The sequence below is a fragment of the Danio rerio genome, chromosome 16, assembly GCF_049306965.1.
Source record: "Danio rerio strain Tuebingen ecotype United States chromosome 16, GRCz12tu, whole genome shotgun sequence".
Classification (NCBI taxonomy): domain Eukaryota; kingdom Metazoa; phylum Chordata; class Actinopteri; order Cypriniformes; family Danionidae; genus Danio; species Danio rerio.
The window spans coordinates 11,775,723-11,797,900 of NC_133191.1; the positions used below are offsets into that span (position 1 = coordinate 11,775,723).

The window sequence follows — 22,178 nt, forward strand, 5'->3', positions numbered from 1 at the left end:
AATTTTTGTACATTAAACTATAACTTGAGCTCAGTGAAGGCCAGGAACACAATATTTTCAAATCCAGGATATTTTTTATTTAATTTTATGTCTATAATTAAGTAAAAAAACATGCCAAAATGCTACATATTAATCCAACCCACATTGTCAAACATCTTAAATTGGTTAAAAAAAAAACTATACACCATAAATATATGGAATAATATATGCAAAGATTGATTAATAATAATAAGATTCTAAGTTAGATTTGGCCAGAATGTACACAACATAACATAACTTTATTTAATTTTTTTTTTTGCAAAACGCTACATCCACCTTAGGCTATATTATACTACATTAATACCATTACCAAAAGCTAGTGAATCAATGTTTTGTTTGATAAGTAAGATTAAGTTAGTTAGATAAATGACCTTTAGCTTGGTACAGAAAGAGTGGAGGGCGGCTCCTTCCACACCGCTGCAGAAAACCAAACCTGTATGATTAGAGCGGGCGGAGCTGAGTCTGCGACACAAACTTGCCTCGCTATGTCATATTTAATGAATTATTTCACTGTAATAATAATAATAATAATAGCTTATTTATTTGGTTGTGAAAAAGCTAAACCGTTTTCTCCATAACAACATGTGCCCTTTAAGTTCCTTTGTAATAAATCAACAACAACAAGAATTAGTTATAAATAATAGGTGCAACCACATAAATAAATCTTCAGATAGGCTACTCAGCTACATGTAAGAAATTATTTAAAAAATAAACTTATAAAGGACACTTGGAAATGTCGCCTTGCAGACAGGTATCTTGTGATGGGGAGTAGGAAAAAAGGCGCTCCTAGGCCTTCTCTTGACATCAGCGGAGACTCGTTCCCTGCTGCATTTGTGTATTGTTGACGCAGAAGTATCTTATTCTGGTCCACTTTTGTGGCCTTTTTATAAATTTTTGTGAAGTTGAAGACTTCATCTTCTATCGCTAAATCAATGAGCAAACTCTGAGCACTTCACCGGCGATGACCCTCTTCCCAGGGGATGCTAAGCTCGCGCCGCATCCTGAACGTTCTCTAACTGTTATATCGCACTTTGTAAAGTAACTGGTCTGACGGAAATTGTGTTTTGTGAAAAAAAAATACGTTTTGTACTTGGCCTAAAATGTGCATTCTTAAATGTTATTAATGGCAGCAATTCACACATAGATTAAGGTACATCTGAACAGTGATTTCCAATAATAAAATCCAAATGTCAAAAAATGCCGTTTATCGCATTTTGCAACCTAACTCTTCATATGTATGTGAGTTATGACTGTATGACTGCAGAAGAGAACTGCTCTGTTCCCACAACTCAGTTTTTCTGGTATTTGAAAACAGACGCTCAGAAGATTTTAAAGGGTGGAATCTTGATCAAATCGTGGGTTTACACACGAACATGTAATACAGTGCCAGATTTTCTGGATGTTATATACACATTTGTATTTGCAAACATATATCATAATGTTTTAAATTATGTATTTTTGTGTGGGTTTTTACATTCAGAGAAAGTTACAGTGGATCGTGATTTTGGAGGAGGTGAAGTCCAATCTAAAAGGTAAAAATATTATTTATTTTTCTGATCAGAATTTTTCTTTTTTCAGAATGTTAATTTTTATCATGATATGTATGTGCTATGTTTGAAAACTATATTTAAGCTACCATCACACGATTTTACCCATTAAAAAGAACAACACAAAATCAAATAAATATTTTGGTAAGCTTTCTGCAGAGAAGTCAACTCTCAGACTTGATTTTTACTTTCAGAGTCCCCTCAAGTATCATCACCATGGTACAGTGTCTGTGAAGATAGTGATGCAGACCCAGCATTCACAAAAAAAGAGAGGTATGATCATTAAAGTTAATTTGTGACTGACTTGTGTTATTGTACAAGTCCAAATGCACAAGCTCATTTACATAACATGTAGGGTAAAACAGGACAGAAGCACATTACTTCCATGATGATTTCAGTACAGTGGCACTTGATGTCTCATTTCATGTTAGTTAAACAATATTGCTAAATACTTTGGAAAAATATACTAATTGCATATCTGGTTACACTTTATTTTGATAATCTACTACTACTACTAACTACAAGTATCTGCAACTACTTGTCAACTAACAGCCATTAGACTGTCTGTTAGAATCAACACTGCTAATGCTCTACTAAATTTATATAAGAGTTAGTCATATTGTACTAATTTTGAGCGTAACCTAACAGTCTGCTGTACTATTTACTGAGACCAATGAGAGTTGGTTTTATTGAGGTAACCTTAACTGTCAGCTAATACTCTACACTCTAAAATTAATAAAAATAAGTAATAATAATTAAATTAGCAGTTTTTCATAATTTGTGATTCATGTTTTTATGAAATCTGTTTGTTTCTGCTTTTGAATTGCATTATGGGATCTTGATCTTTCTTCCAACAACTTTTAATCTTAAAAAGTAAAAAAAAGTGACTTTTTGTTTGGGTTGGTGTTGTATATTATGCTACAGAAACCTTGTAATAAACTGCCGGTACATTTTCTGTTATTCTAAAGACTTATTTATCTCTATATATTATTTCTTATACATTATATTATTTCAAACTACTAAAATGTCAGTAAAAGTCACTTTGTTAAACTGTAGAGTTGAATTTTCAACATCAAAAGTGCACAGAGCAGAGATCAACATCCCATAATGCAATTCACCACCACAAAAAAAAAAAAAAAAACACTTGTAAATCACAAAATACAGGAACTGGTAATTAACAGATATGTGTTACAGTGTAGTGTTTTGAGCTAAACTTGAGCTAACAGTCTGCTAATACTCTACTGCAGTGGTTCTCAAACTTTTTTCATCAAGTACCACCTCAGAAAAAAATTGTCTCTCCAAGTACCACCAAAAATGAGCAGTATTGAAATACAGTAGCGTAGTAGGCTCAGTAAAGCGGCTACAACTCTGCTCAGATAAAAAAAACGTGGCAGATTACCTCAGAAATATAGGCTATATGTCATATATGGCATATTATATACATAATTTTTGATAAATTTTAAAATATATGTAGCATGTACATGACATATTTCATTCCTCCGCGTACCACTAGAAGGAAGCCCGCGTACCACTAGTGGTACACGTACCACAGTTTGAGAACCACTGCTCTACTGATAATCAGATGAGCGTTAGTCTTATTGAACATTCTAACAGTATGCAAATACTCTAATACATAATACTTTACGGTGAGATAATTAACGTAGTTGCAGAGTTACGCATAGTTAGAAGAATGTCTAAACTGGACTATGGAATAAAGTGTAACCACATTAACCAGTTTTGGAGTTAATAGGAAGTATTTTTTAATCCATCTCCATCTTAAGTATTTTTAATAATAGGCAAGACATATTTTTCTAGCATTTTCTATCACAATATTAAACTAACATAACAGCACATGTTGTAAAAATGACTGAACATTTATGCAACTAAAACCACTTTTTTATATTTTAACCACCCATAGGTCCCATAAAGAGAAGATCCTGGAGCAAACAGGAAGTACATGCTGTGGTGAAAGCTGAACCATTGGCTCTAAAAACCAGAGATTGGTCAGCTTTGGATATTTATATTAAAAACTGAATCTCTACTCTGAATAACACTTTCATAGTAACTGCACACTATACATCATTAGTTTAGCACTAACTCTACATAAATAGACTTTAGGAAGCAGTTTATAAATACAGCTTCAAACGCTGTATTCTTGACTTGACTTAATTGTATTTTCATGCTTTGTTACTAATTCATTTTTCATTACTATATTATGTATTGCATTATTTACAAACTATTTGTATATAAGAGTAGTTGGTGGTTTTTAAGATAATTCAGAATGAGTTAATAAATGATTAATAAACTATTCAAATGAACATTTATACATGTTATATTCAGGCAGTAATTGTAACCATGTGTGTTAGTAAATGCTATAATAACACAACTTCATGCAGTTTTGTGACCTAAGGACTGTTTATAGTTGATAAATACCTTATAAATGACAATTTAGGGCTCAGTATCTAATGAACAATAAATCTTTGCAATCTTATTAAAAAAATTCTGTAAAGTTTAAACATTGCAAAATAAAAATACAACATCATTTCAAAACAACATAATTAACAACATGACAATATTCATTTCAGTGTTTCTGTGATGTTTGCACTGTACAGTAATTTTATATTTTGATAAGATTGCAAAGATTTATTTTTCATTAGATAGTTTCATTTGTGTATCTTGAAATTAATGAAAAAAAAAAAAAATATATATATATATCTTCTTTGGCCTTAGTCCCGTATGATTGCGGGGTCAGCTCTTTTTGGAACAAGTCCTTCAGTTTTAGACTTGTCCATATGATAACGACTTTTTTACACCTTCCGGCCAGCCTGTCATATGGGCCTGTCACACTCATACACTACGGACAATTTAGCCTTCCCAATTCACCTGTAGCATGTCTTTGGACTGTGCCTTTGCACCCGGAGGAAACCCACACGAATGCAGGGAGAACATGCAAACTTCTCACAGAAATGCCAACTGAGCCGAGGTTCAAACCAGTGACCCAGCGACCTTCTTGCTGTGAGGCGACAGCACTACCTACCGCGCCACTGCTTCACCATATATATATATATATAAAGCTATGAATCACTCCCCCTTTTAATTTATTTATTTTTTCTGTTTAGAATATAGCTGAGATTTTAATTGTCATTTATAAGGGATTTATAAAGCATCAATAGTCCTCACTTTACATTAGCTCACAAAACTGCATGAAGTTGAGTTCATAAAGCATTTATTATTAGAAAGAGTAACCATTACTATAAGCCTGATTAATTAGTTATATAAATGTTGGGTAACACTATAATAACTGCACACAATGAATTATTTATGAAACATTAGCAAATAGTTAGTTGAACGTTTGTTAAGCATTAACGCTACATTAATAGACATTAGTAAGCAGTTTATAAATTATATTTATAAATATAAATTACAAATATTATTGACTTATAAGCACAATTATAATGTGCTTAATGATTGTTTTCATACTTGGTAAATAATGCAATACTTAATTTAGTAATGAAAAATACATCATTAACAAACCAGATATTTAAAAGTAGTTGGTGTTTTTTTTAGATAATTCAGAATGTGCAAGTAAATGATTAATAAACTATTAAAAATAACATTGATAATTCTTATTATTCAGGCATATAATAAGTTGTTTAGTATGTTAATAAATGCTTTATGAACTCAACTTCATGCAGTTTTGTGATCTAATCTAAAGCGAGGACTATTCATGCTTTATAAATCCATTATAAATGACAATATAAGGCTCAGTTACATTATATACAGGAAAAAAATGACTATTAATTTCTACTTATTACAAGATGCTCAAATGAAACTGTATCAAATGAAAAGTAAATCATTGCAATCTTGTCTAAATATAAAATTGCTTTACACGTAATGTATTGTTAAATTATTATATTGTTGTTTTATCAAATGATGTTGTATTTTGACACTCCTGTTATTCAGCAATGTTTAAAATTTACAGTAATTGTATTCGTTTAGGTACGATTGCAAATACTTATTGTTTATTTGATACTGAGCCTGGCAACGCAGTGGCGCAGTAGGTAATGCTGTCACCTCACAGCAAGAAGGTCGCTGGTTCGAGCCCTGGCTGGGTCAGTTGGCATTTCTGTGTAAGGTTTGCATGTTCTCCCTGTGTTGGTGTGGGTTTCCTGCAGGTGCTCCTACATGCGGTACAGGTGAATTGGGTAGCCTAAAATGGTCCGTAGTAAATGAGTGTGTATGTGTATGGATGTGTCCCAGGGATGGGTTGCAGCTGGAAGGGCATCCGCTGCATAAAAACGTGCTGGATAAGTTGGTGGTTCAATCCGCTGTTGCGACCCCGGAATAATAAAGAGAGAAAACCAAAATGAAAATAAATGAATAAATGAATGATTCTGAGCCTTTAATTGTCATTTATAAGGGATTTATAAAGCATCAATATTCCTCGCTTTAGATTAGATTACAAAACTGCATGAAGTTGAGTTAATAAAGCATTAATTAACATGCAGAAAAACGTATTATATGCAGGGCTCCAAACCGGTTCAAGGAACGGAAACGAAAAACGGAATCAAATGACATTTTTCAGGAACAGAAACGAAAACTGAAAAAAAAGATCAACTTTAATCGTTCTGAACAGAAATGTTTACAGTTAAACGGTTAATAATGTTATTTTATTGTTCTTTTTATTATATGAATTTGGGAGACAAAAAGCATTAATTTAAAGCATGTGAACAAATGCGACGGTGACGCTCGTTTTTATATAAACTATAAATGTCTGGCCGTGATGCGTATTTAGGCCTATGCCAGTCTATAAAAAGATAATGTAGCTTAAAACACTTTAAAATTTTAGAGAACGTAATACAGTTTGCACAACCAATGTTTGGTCTTAATAACCTGCCCATAATTAAACCTCATGTAGCCTACTTTTTGATTACTTGACCAGCGGATTAATGGCAGCACCAGCGGATAATCGAGATCTGAGCATAATAGGTATGACCAGTATGTGCATAACCAATATGCAAAGTCAAGAGAGTGCACGACTCCATAGGGTAACGTAGCCTAAACTGCGCACACTTGATTATGTAATGTGTGAAATCGTGGACGCATCTCAAAGAGCAAAGCATAACTTATTAAATGCCCATGCTTAATCGGTCATCGATAAGGTCTATCGGTTTTAAAGGGTTACCGACAATAAATCAATCGAGTGATCGTTAGCATCCCTAGTTTAATCAATGAATGTGTTAAATTTTATATTTATATTAAAGATGAATAAGGCAAGAATATAATTAATGATACTTTTTAGATTTTTACACCTACAAAAATATCTTGTGGTAGGGCACTTGTTTAATAAAAATCTTTGTAAATAGGTTATCTGTAAAAAACGCAATCAGAGCCAATGACATGTAGAAGTAGTGTTGCCTAAACGGCTATTAAATTTCTAATAAAATTAAAACCAAAGTATAACTCATTGCATTTTTCGTTTGATAAAAATATACAGAAACTAAATAAAATCATAAGGATGCTAGTTTGTAATTTATGTTAATAATAATAAAATGACATGCTTAGACTATAAGCTTAACGGCTATACGCTGCCAATAGGCCATTAATAAATAATATTTTACTTTGTACTGGATTATAATGTATATTTTACAATAAAAACTTAATATAGCATGTATTACTGACATTTAAAACAAGTAATTGAAAATACACATCAGAACTGTAGACCTGCAGTGGGTAAACTGTATACAGGGGGTGTTGGTCAATCAATAGCCTACAGCACATAATTGAACTAATTATGATGCTAACTGTAATTTAGCTCTTAATATAGGCCTACGATATGTTTAATTTTGCATGAGCAAATAGCAGTATAGCCTAAAGTAATTTTTTTAAAAAGATTATCATTTACCCTACCTGCAGCACATGTGAGACGTGGATCTGCAGCAAATTCACTTACACACTAGGCTATATCTATTTAATTTATAACCATGTAAACTTGACTTCGCAGGCCATTCATCTTTAAACGCAAAGGGCATTTTTAAGTGTCCTAACTTGACTGCTGCTGCATAATGGGATGTTTCTTTACAAAACTGTAAAAGTGCGCTTTAGCATGTCAAAATGAAAGCAAACGTTCAAAAGAGTTCTGTGTTTTGTCAATTTTACTAATATTAATAATAATGGATATAATAAATTTAAATAATAATTGCACTGTGCAGTGTACTAAACATTTTTATTAGGCTATTTAACTGAAAAACTATTTCATAACAATTTTCATAATTTAATTGCTATTTCATATTATACAACATCTAAATGTAGCGCCGGGCCTGCGCTCGATACCAAGGAGTGGGGCTGTGTGTAGCGAATTATAAACAAAGTATGAAGACACAAAAATTTAGCACATTACACATGCTTATAAGTCAACAATAGAGCATCTAGCTGTGTTTATAAACTGCTTACTATTAATGTAGAGTTAATGCTTAACAAATGATGTCTATTTGGAGTTTTGGTGGCTTGGTTATATGATGAAGGTCTCTGTGCATTTGTGGGGTTCAGTTCTTTATTAATATATTTTAAAATATTTTTAATGTTTTTTTTTTCAAATAGTTAAAATACGACAGAAACAGAAATAGAACATACTGGTGGGTTTTAAGAGTTTACCCAAAAATGTACATTATATTATTAATTACTTGCCCTCATCTCACTCTAACCCCCTGAGACCTTCATTCATCTTCAGACTCAAAGGAAGATAACTTAGATGAAGTGCAAGAACTCCTCATCCTCCATAGACAGCAAGGGATTGAAAAAATATGAAGGAGAGGAATTAATAACAGAATCTTCATTTTGGGGTGAACTAACCATTTAATATTGTTTGCTATTGCACTTAACTAAATGTGTACGCAGACATGGAAGAGTTATGTGGAAGCTTGTTATACCCAATGAGAACTGCTTTTAGACAAGCAAGAGAGTTTCATGGATTTTGTGTTTACTGTTTTTTTTTTGTGTTTAAAGGTTTTGTGGAAATTCTTTATAATAAATATAACATTTATTAAATTTATTCTGGACCATTTCCTGTTTGGATCTTGAGGTTCCTTCTGTATTCAAATTACATTTTTTATAAACTGACCTGCTCTTCAAATGAAAATTCTAAAGCAGTTTACTGTCAAATTACTTGATTGAGGTTTAAAATTTAATATTAGTAAGGGTGCTGATCTGATCCCCACGTTGCCTAAAAACCGGTAATGTGTGTGTAGAACTGGTCCTTACTTTGACTAAAAAACGGTAATGTGTGTGTAGATCTGGTCCTTACTTTGACTCAAAACCAGTGATGTGTGTGTAGATCTGGTCCCTACTTTGACTCAAAACCAGTGATGTGTGTGTAGATCTGGTCCCTACTTTGACTCAAAACCAGTGATGTGTGTGTAGATCTGGTCCTTACTTTGACTCAAAACCAGTGATGTGTGTGTAGATCTGGTCCTTACTTTGACTCAAAACCAGTGATGTGTGTGTAGATCTGGTCCTTACTTTGACTCAATACCAGTAATGTGTGTGTAGACCTGGTCCTTACTTTGACTCAAAACCAGTAATGTGTATGTAGACCTGGTCCTTACTTTGACTCAATACCGGTAATGTGTGTGTGTAGACCTGGTCCTTACTTTGACTCAATACCAGTAATGTGTGTGTAGACCTGGTCCTTACTTTGACTCAATACCGGTAATGTGTGTGTAGACCTGGTCCTTACTTTGACTCAATACCAGTAATGTGTGTGTAGATCTGGTCCTTACTTTGACTCAATACCGGTAATGTGTGTGTAGACCTGGTCCTTACTTTGACTCAATACCGGTAATGTGTGTGTGTAGACCTGGTCCTTACTTTGACTCAATACCGGTAATGTGTGTGTAGATCTGGTCCCTACTTTGACTCAATACCAGTAATGTGTGTGTAGACCTGGTCCCTACTTTGACTCAATACTGGTAATGTGTATCTGGAACTGGTCCTTACTTTGTCTCAAAACCAGTAAAGTGTGTGTAGAATTGGTCCCCACTTTGTCTAAAAATCGGTTGTGTATGTGGCGGACCCCACTTCTACACAAAACCTGAAATGTCCCCACAAGTGACCACTGTGTCAGGTCTAAAAAAAAATTTGCGGAATATGCAAAATCTGAAGTGATTTTATGAAATAGTTTGTGTTTTTGTGTGGCAAACTATTTTTTTTATGTCTCTAACATCATCAAAAAGGGCGGTCCCCATTACGTAACCACCGTGACAGGTGACCCCCACAATGCACAAAAACAAGTATGTGTGTGTGTGTGTGTGTGTGTGTGTGTGTGTGTGTGTGTGTGTGTGTGTGTGTGTGTGTGTGTGTGTAAAAGAAGAAAAAAACTCAAACAGAAATGTGAGTCCTGTTGACATGTTCACAGTTTAAACTATCCATTTGGAAAACACTACATGATTCAATCTGTTAAACACAAACTATCATACACTTGCTGACTTGGTTAATAAATATTTAAAAGAAGAAGAAAAAGAAACTGAACATCATAAATTGCTGAACACACCAGACTTTGAAGTTGTTCAGAACACAACACAACTCACACAGAAAGATGTGCCTTGTTGCTAGGAAACACATGACAAATTTACACAGTATGCATTCTAAAATTGGCTCAAAATGTCATACATGTTTGATGCCCTTGGATTGAATGGAATCACAGTTTGACGCTCAAATCCACACATCATGCACTACAGTATGTGATTTTCTGTCAATCGATCCATTCTGAGTACATTTTCCTGCAACTAGACTAGACTCAGATTGAAAATGGGAAGATGAGTTGTGTTTTCCAGCCTTTACACACACTGCTGAAACCTCTAGTGAATAGTCTAAACTTTGTTAACCTTACACACTTTACTAAACCATGCACGGAATACTAACGCCTCTAGCCTTAAAATGTTACTTTCTGTTTACACCCACTACTTTCATTCCTAATCTATCTTGAAGGCCACCCCAAACTGGCATCAAAACATTAGCGGTGATGAAAGCTGACTGTGGTGTCACTGCATGTCACCTGAGGTCATGCTAGAAATTTGCACTTGAACACAATGCAAAAACACTGACTAAGTATCACGAACACTTGATATCTGCATGGGAGGGGGGAAAAACTCTTCAGACCAAAAGGTGGCAGCAGTTTGGTTTCATCTTTTTGAAGGAGGGAGGTACTGCAGAAATACAAATCAAAACTCTGAAAGACTTTACCCTCGATGCCCTGTTCCCTTCAAAGTGGTTTAGCCACCATGAGAGAAAAAAAAAATTCTAAAAAATAAATCCTACATTATCTACATATCAGATGTGCACATATAATTGTATGGCTAATTTACCATAAAAGTGTGGCTTAAACCTTGCTTGCACTACCAAAACCTGTCAATCTAATAAACGGTAGAAGATTTTCTAATATTCATGTATAGTCACTAGTCAAGCTATAGCATTACAACTTGTTCAAACAGTACTTAACCATCTAATCGATAGTCTATACCAGGGGTGCTCAACCCTGTTCCTGGAGATCTACCTTCCTGCAGATTTCAGTTGCAACCCTTATCAAACACACCTGTTTGTAATTATCAAGTGCTGTTTAGGTCCTAATTAATTGGTTCAGGTGTGTTTGATCGGGGTTGGAGCTAAACTCTGTAGAAAGGTAGATCTCCAGGAACAGGATTGAGCACCCCTGGGGCCTCATGCATCAACGCTGCGTACGCACAAAAACTTTGCGTACGCCAGGTTTCACGCTCAGTATCGCTCACGTTTGAACTGAATGTGGGAATGTGCGCAGCTTCACGGCAGCTTTCTGGCTGGCGTACGCACATTTTTTGTGCGTGTCTGTTTTATTTCCATTGGCGACTCCTAGAGGCAGTTGTGTTAAATTCCTCTCTACAAAGTGTCTGAGCCTTGCAATGGCAGCTGTATGAGACGGGGGGGGTTATCTAGCAGATATATAAGGTTTCCATACCATACAGTTGACCAGCCAAACATTACAGCGCAATTTGCAGCGGTCGCCTGTTGTCCCAATGTAATCTGAGCTATCTACTGCACGCACATTGCTATAAAGACACTATCTGATAATTAATTTGCATGCATGAATCAGAAACATTTCCATTCAGTAAATGTGCAAATAAAATATGATGCACAAACTTATTAATGATTCCTACTAGTCTTTCTTGTGATAAATAGTTGGCAAAGTCTGATATATAGCGGGGGAAAAAAGCATGACTTCATCAGAGGCTGGATTCGAACCGAGTTCATGCTCGAACGTGTCAAAACATGTTGATATGCTTTTTTCGAGCTGCGCCACTGAGACTGTTAAGGGTACTGCACCATTTTACACCTAAAAACCACACTATGCGTTTTTTAAATTTACTCAGTGCGATGTTCAGACCCAACTGTGTTAACCGCATCAGCTAAACTCTCCCACTCTATTTTTTTCTTTTGTTGTTAATTCCGGAGGACAATCTTGCAAATAACACCGCTTTTCTCCGGTCTACCTCCGAAAGCAGCACCTCCATTTCACATTCTGTTCAAAGTTTCTCTTTTTGCTTGATTTTGCCATTGCTTTTTTGTTGGGTTTTGCCATTAGCATTGTCATTAGCATATTCATACGGGGGAGGAGGCAGGGAGGGGTTTTGTGCTCATGCATGTTGAGCTCAGTTTCACGTTCATTCGGATGTACAAAAGAATATGCGTGAGATTCGGCGTACGCAGTGTTTCATACATCTGAATTTTTTTCTGCGTACGCACATTTACAGCTTTGTGCGTACGCAATGTTTTAGTAAGATTTCCACGCAAGTCTTCGTACATGAGGCCCCTGGTCTATACTAACTGATTACCAATCCTTTACATGCACCTCTGAAACTTTAGTCACTAGTCCAACCAAACAGATCACATTCACTAGTTTAACCTAAAGGATCACTAAGCTTTACATACACCTTAAAAAACCTCTTGTCACAACTTTAACCTACAGACCACTGAAACTTACATGAACCTTTCCCTTCACTTCGTCAATTGGTGAAGTTCATTTCCACTGTTGGCCACTGGCTTCTTCAGATTTGGACTTGTGGAGCTGCGCATTGATAGATTTGCTCTTCAGTGTTTGAATTTTCAGCAGTGCAATTTAAACCACACTAAACTGAACTAAACTGAACTTAAACTAGACTTTACCAGAATTATGTTATGCTTCTTTGACACAATCATTATTGTAAAAGCGCTATAGATAAACTGTATGAACATTATTGAAACGACTCTCTATTCTACACTATCAGATCCAATATTTGTTGCACAAAGAAAGTTGAACAAACTCCAGGTTGCAGGGTAAGATTTGGGTTGACATTGCCAAACAAATCCAACCTGGTTAAAATCAGGTTAAGTGGTTTATAATGCTTGGTATTAACTATGTCTGTTAACTGAGGATTTAATCCAGAGTCTGTGATTAATTTTGGACTGCATGTACCTGAGTGTGTGATGGATGCAGATTACAGCCAATCACATGAGACATGCATACCTGTCAACCCTTCGGATTTTGCCGGGATTCTCTAGTATTTCACCATTTAATCCTGCTATCATCCCGTTTAAGCATTTTCTCGTATTTCTCCTGTATTTTTAATCTGTCGATAAAAGGTGTATTTAGAATCCTAGAGTTGATCTCTAATGTGATAATTGTTAAAGCTGTTCAAGACAATTATGCTTTTGCTTTATATTTGTCTTGAAAGCATGTTGAAATTAATATTAAAACAGCTGCATTCACTTCATTTTCATTAAAGCTATGCGTCTACTATCTCCCTTCCTACGCAGCCTCTGAATTTATCTAGTCATTTATCGATGCTGACTGAAGGACGCGTTTTTTAACTTTCATTCTTCAAGGGACAGCTCTGCTATCAAACAAAACAGTGGATCAAAAAACGAAATTCGCAGCTCTTGACTAAATAACTAGTCACGTTAGTCAATTTTTAACTACAGTAAATGGGGTTTCAGGGTATCCTGTATTTTTCCATCCCAATGTTGACAGGTATGGACATGAGAAAGTCAGTTTAGGTCTTTTCTATTGAGTCAGCAATTCACTCATATGTTAAAGATTTTAAAATATCGCTTCAGAAATACAATGACTTTAAATTAACGTTAAGTGAAATTACTGTGCGGTGGCAAAGTGGGTAGCGATGTCGCTTTACAGCAAGAGGGTCACTGGTTCGAGACTTGGCTGGGTCAGTTGCCTTTTTTGTGGAGTTTGCATGTTCTTGCTGTGTGGGTTTCCTCATGGGTGCTCAGGTTTCCCCCAACAGTCCAAAGACTATAGGTGAATTGGGGGAGCTAAATTGTCCGTAGTTTATGTGTGTGAAAGAGAGAGTATGGGTGTTTCCCAGTGATAGGTTGCAGCTGGAAGCGCATCCACTGCGTAAAACATATGCTAGATAGGTTGGCAGTTCATTTCACTGTGGCAACCCCTCATTAACTAAGGGACCAAGCCGAAAAGAAAATGAATGAATGAATATATTTACAAGGGAGAAATAAACACTGCTAATACAGCAAGAGTTAAGGAAGGTAACTTAATAGTTAAGGGAACTTAATATATCAGTGAAAATTAATTAACTGATTCCCCTGCATAAAACACATGCTGGAAAAGTTGGTGGTTCATTCCACAGTCTTGACCTCTATAATAGAGACTAAGTTGAAGGAAAATGAATGAATGTAATACACATAATTATAATTCATATAATACTAAACAAATAAATTATTAGCAACGCAAGATTATTTTAAACTTATCTTGCTTGGTAAAAACCCAAAACTTTGTGGAACAGGTCTCAGGACACTGGTTTGACCTAACAGACCACTATTTAAAATTCCAGTCACTAGTCCAACCTACAAATCACTGTAAATTGCATACATCACTAAAACCTCTAGTCACTAGTTAACCTTAAAAGCCACCTTGTCAAAACTCTAGTCTACCATCCTGTAATATACATTAACCACTTGACACAGGCATTTTCCAATCTGGCATGCATTTACTCAAATCTCCAGTAACTAGTCGTTTAACGCATTGCTCACACAAACACTTATACAACACTCACTGCAACGTTATACATAAGTTTTGTGTGTGCACAAACCATATTTTATTATTCAAATACAGACTATCTAGTTCTACTACACACTGATCACTATCCTGCTCCGAGAGCTACTAATTTGTTCAGCAATATTTTAATGCACACATTAATGTTTCCTCTTTGCTCAGTGAGATGTCGTTTTTGTTTGTGCGCAGGACTTCCCATTGCTGTGGTTGGATGATATAGTGGATGAGCAGTCAAACATCGTGGGCTTCTCAATGTTTAACACCACCCACCCCTTTTACCTGGAGTTTATCAGAAGCCTTAACCTGTCCTGGAGAGAGGGCTGTGACATTAACCCGTATCCCGGACCAGCAGTGAGACCTGCACAAACACCAACAAAGTATAACACACTGACTGCTCATACTAAACTCTGTCTCTGTGTGTGTGTGTGTTCAGCTGTCGTCGGCCCTGCTGTTTGATGCGGTCCATGTGGTGGTGAGTGCAGTGCAGGAACTCAACCGGAGTCAGGAGATTGGCGTCAAACCCCTCAGCTGCACCTCCCCTCAGATCTGGCAACATGGAACCAGCCTCATGAACTACCTGCGCATGGTCAGTCTGTGTGTGTGTGTGTAGTATCACTGTATATATTCAAAACTTGAAAGTCATCTGGGTCTCAGTGACAAAGAAACTTTCTTTGCCAATAGTCTCATTTTACAAGTCACATAAAATTAAACAGTTGAGTTTTTCTATTTTTTTAATCAATTCAAAGCCATATCACCCTGCAGCCCAAGAACGGTTCACTGAAGCTAAGCAGGTCTGAGCCTGTTTAGTAACTAGATGAGTGACCACATGGGAAAACTAGGTTGCTGTTGAAAGTGGTGTTAGTGAGTTCTCATGATTGTGTAGCGCTTTGGGTGTATGGCCATACACAATAAATGCGCTATATAAAAACACATTAATTAAATACATACATACTTACTATACAGCTTATCTCTGGGTTTGGCGGGAGCACTTTTAGCTTAGCATAAATCATTGATTTTGATTAGACTACTAGCATCTCACTTGAAAATTTCAAGGAATAACTAAGGAACTTCACTGCTACAATGACATTACACAGCGCATAAAAAAAAGAGTCCCCAGCTAACTATGTAACAGCGCTGCAATATCATTGTACTTTCTGCTGCCATGGTACGGCATTAAAGTTCCTTGATCAGTACACCAAAATAAGAATATAGCTCCTAGACATATAAACCTAAAAAAAATCCAACTTTTTTGTTGGCCTTAGTACATGATGCAACTTCAGAAGTGTCAAGCTTTAAATAGGAAAATTGACAAAAATTAAATATTACATTTATGAAAAAATTTGTATATATATATATATATATATATATATATATATATATATATATATATATATATATATATATATATATATATACATACAGTATATATATACAGTATATATATATATATATATATATATATATATATATATATATATATATATATATATATATATATATATATATATATATATATATATAATCCTTTATTTATTTATTTATTTAATTATTATTATTATTATTATTATTTTTGTGAGATGCTAATGGTCTAATCCAATTCAATGTTCTATGCTAAGCTAAGTTAAAAGTGCTCTCGCCAGACCCAGAGATCAGCTGAATTTATTAAAATTGGTAAAAGTCAACTCTTTATCTCTAGGGTAGGTTGTAAAAAAAAAAAGTCGAGTGTTCCTTTAAATGGAAGAAGCTCAAAATTCATGCAAAAATTAAAATTCTGTCATTATATATTCAACATTCACATGTTTCAAACCTTAATGAGCTTCTCCATTCTGTTAAACATAAAGAAGATACTTTGAAAAATGTTGGAAACCTACAATCATCCACTTCCATAGTATCTGTTTTCTTACTATGCAAAGCAATGGTAACAGGTTTTCAGCTTTCTTCAAAATATCTTATTTTTACATACTCATTAAGGTTTTTAGCACTCGAGAGAGAGAATGGGGAGTAATTTTCCTTTTGGGGAACTATACCTTTAAAGAGCATCAGTTCTGTTAAGATAAGGTAAACAAAACTGTTTCTATTTTCTCCCTCACTGTTCTCATGTTTTGATCAGGTGGAGTATGACGGCTTGACAGGACGAGTTGAGTTCAACAGTAAAGGCCAGAGGACCAATTACACCCTCCACATTCTGGAGAAGCACAGGGGAGGCCACAAAGAGGTTAAACACACATGCACACAAACACAAACACAAACACACACACATACACACACACACACACACACACACACACACACACACACACACACACACGCACGCACGCACGCACACGCACACACGCACACGCACACGCACACACACACACAGACTTATTCCTACATCCCAGTGGGGACTCTCATACATACTGTAATGATGTTTCTGCAATACAAACCATATATTTTATCCCTCTACCCCTAAACCCAACCCACACAGGAAACAATCTGCCTTTTTACATTTTCAAATTACTTTATTCTGTTTGATTTATAAACATGTTTACCCATGGGGACCTTAATTTTGGTCGCCACAGTGACACAAGTCGCCATGAGTCTGTGTGTATTCAGGTCCCCACCGGTATATAAAACAAAAGCACACACACTTATCTCAACAGGACTTATCTCAACAGGAGCGTAGAGAGAGTTATAAATATGATTTAGTATTAAATTTAACTCTAAACCTGAAAATCTATTTTATGACAGTAAAACACCACAGTTGCACAAATCACAGGTGTTCATCCTCTGTACATTAGAATGATTTCTAAATTTACAGCTTTAATGGCTTTTCTCTCCAAAAATGACATGTGAAAAATAAATCTGTCAGTCATTTACAAAAATGTTGCGAATACCAATTTATTCACACAAGCACTTGTCAATGAGGGTGTGTTGTTTTTTGTCATATTTTGGCATCATCACCTCAGTTAAACAAAGGTTTCGTTCAGTCTTGACACATTGTGGACAAGCTGAGTAGTGTAAAAATGTTTTAAAGCCCATGCTGTGTGCACATTTTTATGCTCAGAAATATCGGGCTATACACAATTTTCTGATGACAAAAAATTCATCATGTGTATTCATGTGTATGCATGCACAATTCTACTGAACAAAACTACAGTATGTTAAGTTTTAAAATGAGAGATTTTGTGGTGTTTAGTTTCATTTTTTTCACCTTTTAAAAAAAGTTTTGATCTTGTCTTGGTAACGACCACATTTGTAGTCAGTCTCAGGATTTTATATTAAGACCGATCAAGGCCACAACAGCAGCAGTTTCACATCTATATCTAATGCAATATCTGATTAATGTCTTAACACCATTATTGTGTAAGATGTAAAAGACACTGCTTCAAATATACAATCAGTAACTTTTTTATAAATTAAACAAAATTTATACAAATTTATATGATTGCAAAAAAATCTGATATATTTATTTATTTTTTGTTTATTTTTTGTTGTTGATAAACAACATCTAAAAAGAGCAAGTACGATGCAAGGTTTTATCCAAATTTATGTATGACTGGTGACAGTGTGTTTGTTTTGATGTCTTCATTAGATTGGGATCTGGTACTCTAATAACACTCTCCTGATGAACTCCACCAGCCTGGACATCAACGTCTCTGAGACTCTGGCTAACAAGAGCCTCATTATCACCACCATACTTGTGAGAAACCACTACACTACAGCTCTACCAAACAGTCCATTTACATACACATGATGTTTAACATAAACAGTAAATCAGTTATTACTGCTATGTCACTCTTCATTCAGACTCAGGAAATGGCAAGGATATTGAAAATTACTGATTTTTGATAACCTTTCACCAAAAGTATGGCATTATTTGGTATTATTACTATGACATTATTTACTGCTTAGCTTTACAAAACTCTTGTAAAATAATGAAAAAAAATATTCTGGTGGGGCTATACAATGTTCCCTCAATCTGGAAAAAAAATTATATAACAAGAGGGTCAATTTGAAAAAAAAAAAAAAAAATCTGACAGAATTAGTCAATTGGTATTTGTCAACTGATATGAATATTTTCTGTAACTTAACCGAACAGGATGGTGTTTTACAATTAGATGTTAAAGCATAAAACATCACATACATAAAATCCTATATATACTGTATATATAAACATTAATATTTGTAATATTTGTAACTCTTCTTCTTACTAAGTCTGCATTTATTTAACAGAAAACCACCCCCAAAACAATTACATCAGTAATTTAGTTAAATATTATTAACATTTAAAGTAATTTTAAATTAAAATGATTATACTTTAAAGTGCAATTAATTTCTGAAATTCAAAGCTGAATTTTTTGTATGATTAGTCCAGTCTTAAAGGGATTGTTCACATGCATCCAAAAACTTAATATTCTGTCATCTTTATCCACGCTTCATTTGTTTCAAACCTGGTTGATTTTTCTATTCTGTGGAAAACAGAAGATATACTGAAGCATGTTGGAAACTAGGGCTGCACGATATTGGAAAAAACATGACATTGCTATATTTTGTTTTTCTGTAAAATACAGTTAAAGTCAGAATTATTAGCCCCCTTCGAATTTTTTTCTTCTTTTTTAAACATTTCCAAAATGATGTTTAACAGAGCAAAGACATTTTCACAGTTTGTCTGATAATATTTTTTCTTCTGGAAAAAATCTTATTTGTTTAATTTCGACTAGAATAAAAGCAGTTTTTAATTTTTTAACACCATTTTAAGGACAAATTTATAAGCCCCTTTAAGCTATATATTTTTTATAAACTACAGAACAAACTATTGTTATACAATAACTTGCCTAATTACCCTGACCTGCCTAGTTAACCTAATTAACCTAGTTAAACCTTTGAATGTCTCTTTAAGCTGTATAGAAGTGTCTTGAAAAATATTTAGTCAAATATTATTTACTGTCATCATGGCAAAGATAAAATAAATCAGTTATTAGAAATGAGTTACTAAAACTATTATGTTTAGAAATATTTTGAAAAAATCTTCCCTCTGTAAAACAGAAATTGGGGAAAAATAAACAAGCAGTATAATAATTCAGGGTGGCTAATAATTCTGACTTCAACTGTATATTGAGATATGAAAATAATTTCACCAGATAGCTTGAATTGCTCTATTTGGAAAGAATTCTTTAATTTAGATTGATTGGGATAAATACAACTAAACTAAACATAAAACAAACTAAACAAAATAAAATCATAGAATAATACAATAGAGCAAATAAAAAAAGTGACAGAAAAGCATTATTTAATAACGTCTAATAACATTAATGTTTAGAAATTAAATAATCAAATGTAAAAACAGTGTAGCTTTCATTGTAAAAATAATTCAATAAAATAAATCTTTATGGTACAAAATGGTACAATTTCTCGTGCCTAAACACAGTTACAGAACTTAAAAACACATGCCAATCGTAAACCTTCATTCCATTATGGTTCAATTCTGGAGTGACTCCACAAATCTCATTCTAAACTATGGCTCCTGGTTAAAAAGAATCCCAATGTATAAACTCAATATTCCAGACCCTGCAATGTGACTATTGCGAATGCATACATAGCGATATCAATGCTGAAACGGTATATTGTGCAGCCATATTGGAAACCTTAAACCTTTCATTTCTTTATAATTTGTTTTTATGGATGTCAATGATTACACACTTCCAACATTCTTCAACACATCTTATTCTGTGTTCAGCAACAACAAAACTTGAGTTGGCTTGGAACAAGTCAAAGATACGTACATGATGACTGAATTTTCATTTCTGGGTAAACAATCCCTTTAAGAAATCATTAAAATAAGCTGATTTTGGTGAAAATTGTTAAACTGACTGTTGGTAAAAATTAAGTGAGTTTTATTTTTATGGCACTTTTACCATTTATAATGTGTTAAAGCATCTTAACATAGATGAAGAAAATACAATCAAAAGCTATTACAATATTTCAAATTTCAGGGAGGCAGTAAAGTTATGGTATAGATTGTGGAATGCTGGTGTACTGTACTGCTAGTTAAATTAAACACATTCAGTTCATTTTAATACAAATGTCACAGTTGAAAGAATATCCACTAAAGAGCAGCTCCACCAGCCACATACCCACTGTTAGATTATCCTTCAAAAGTACCAATGATGGAGATGTGTACTTGTATAACTTAAATGAGCAACATGTATGTGTGTTTGTGTGTGCAGGAGAACCCATACGTAATGAGAAAGATTAATTACCAGGAGTTTGAGGGGAACGAGCAGTATGAGGGTTTTTGTGTGGACATGTTAAGAGAGCTATCTGACATCCTCAAGTTCACCTACCGCATCAAACTGGTGGACGATGGTCTGTACGGGGCACCCGAACCCAACGGCTCGTGGACGGGCATGGTGGGAGAGCTGATCAATAGGGTACGCTGTCAAACTCGACCACACGTTTCCTCCTGAATTAAATCACACAGAATGCATCCAGTTCAGTTCAGTTGTGCCTAGAGGAGTTTTTCAAGAATTGAAGTTCTGCTCCTATAACTTATTGCTGTTCTCTATTTGTTCTTTTTTCTCTCCCTTATTATTTGGAGCAGAAAGCTGATTTGGCCGTAGCTGCTTTTACCATCACATCTGAGAGAGAGAAGGTCATCGACTTCTCCAAACCTTTCATGACCCTGGGCATCAGTATTCTCTACAGGGTCCATATAGTAAGTTAAATGGATACAGTGTCGACACAATAGCTTTAGTAAGCATGTTTATGCAGACTAAAAACTAAAAATATCCCAGTCAGAATAAAAGAAAAAATCCTTCTGTATAAATGACCCTGAACTGTAGAGTAGGTCAAATAAATATACCGTCAAACTTTTGCTGTGAACTGTAAGAATGCAATAGGCTTAAGTTCAGGTTGGAAAAAATCCGCTGAGTTGGGTAAAGCCCTATACTGTATGACCTCTTATGACAGCCACCACAGCAGTAATGCTGAGTCTGTCTGACCTTTTCTTCTAATCACCACCGTATCACTTTTATCATTTCAATTTTATTTTGAGTTTTTTTTTTTTTTTTTTTTTACATGGGATATCAATTACAACATTTATTTTATAATTATCCTTCCATGTTGTTGTTAACACTACCCCAAATAAACACTTTCCTCCCTCAACAGCCTCTAACTTCCCATTGAAAAAAACTAAATAAATAAATATAAGTAAATAATAATAATAATTAAAATAAATAAAATAATAATAATAAACAAATAAATAAATAAATGAAAAATCATGAGAGTTAGCCAGTAGATAATCTAAAAAGGGACACCACAACCTGTCAAAGGTCTTAAAAGAACCGATAAGTGATAGTATTTTTTTTCCAATTTAATACAAGTAAACACTTCTTTTATCTATACTTAAAAAGAGAGTGGAGAGGTATGTTTCCATTCTAACAGGATGAGACGTCTGACTAGTAAAGTAGTAAAAGCTAAAGCCATTCGGACCATTACTGAAAGGTTAGCATCTACTG

The 22,178-nt window shown here is 34.6% G+C and overlaps 1 protein-coding gene across 10 annotated transcripts in view; it reads left to right on the plus strand.

Annotated features, from left to right (window-relative positions):
- Nucleotides 1–22,178, plus strand: part of grik5 (glutamate receptor, ionotropic, kainate 5) — a 220,668-nt gene that overhangs the window by 154,097 nt on the left and 44,393 nt on the right. For 9 of the 10 annotated variants that reach the window (XM_073925382.1, XM_073925383.1, XM_009292105.5 and 6 more), the window contains 6 exon segments: nucleotides 14,869–15,030; nucleotides 15,113–15,265; nucleotides 16,790–16,894; nucleotides 18,254–18,361; nucleotides 20,889–21,092; nucleotides 21,263–21,376. In XM_073925382.1, coding sequence (XP_073781483.1) covers nucleotides 14,869–15,030; nucleotides 15,113–15,265; nucleotides 16,790–16,894; nucleotides 18,254–18,361; nucleotides 20,889–21,092; nucleotides 21,263–21,376 — 846 coding nt within the window. 10 annotated transcript variants of the gene reach the window in all.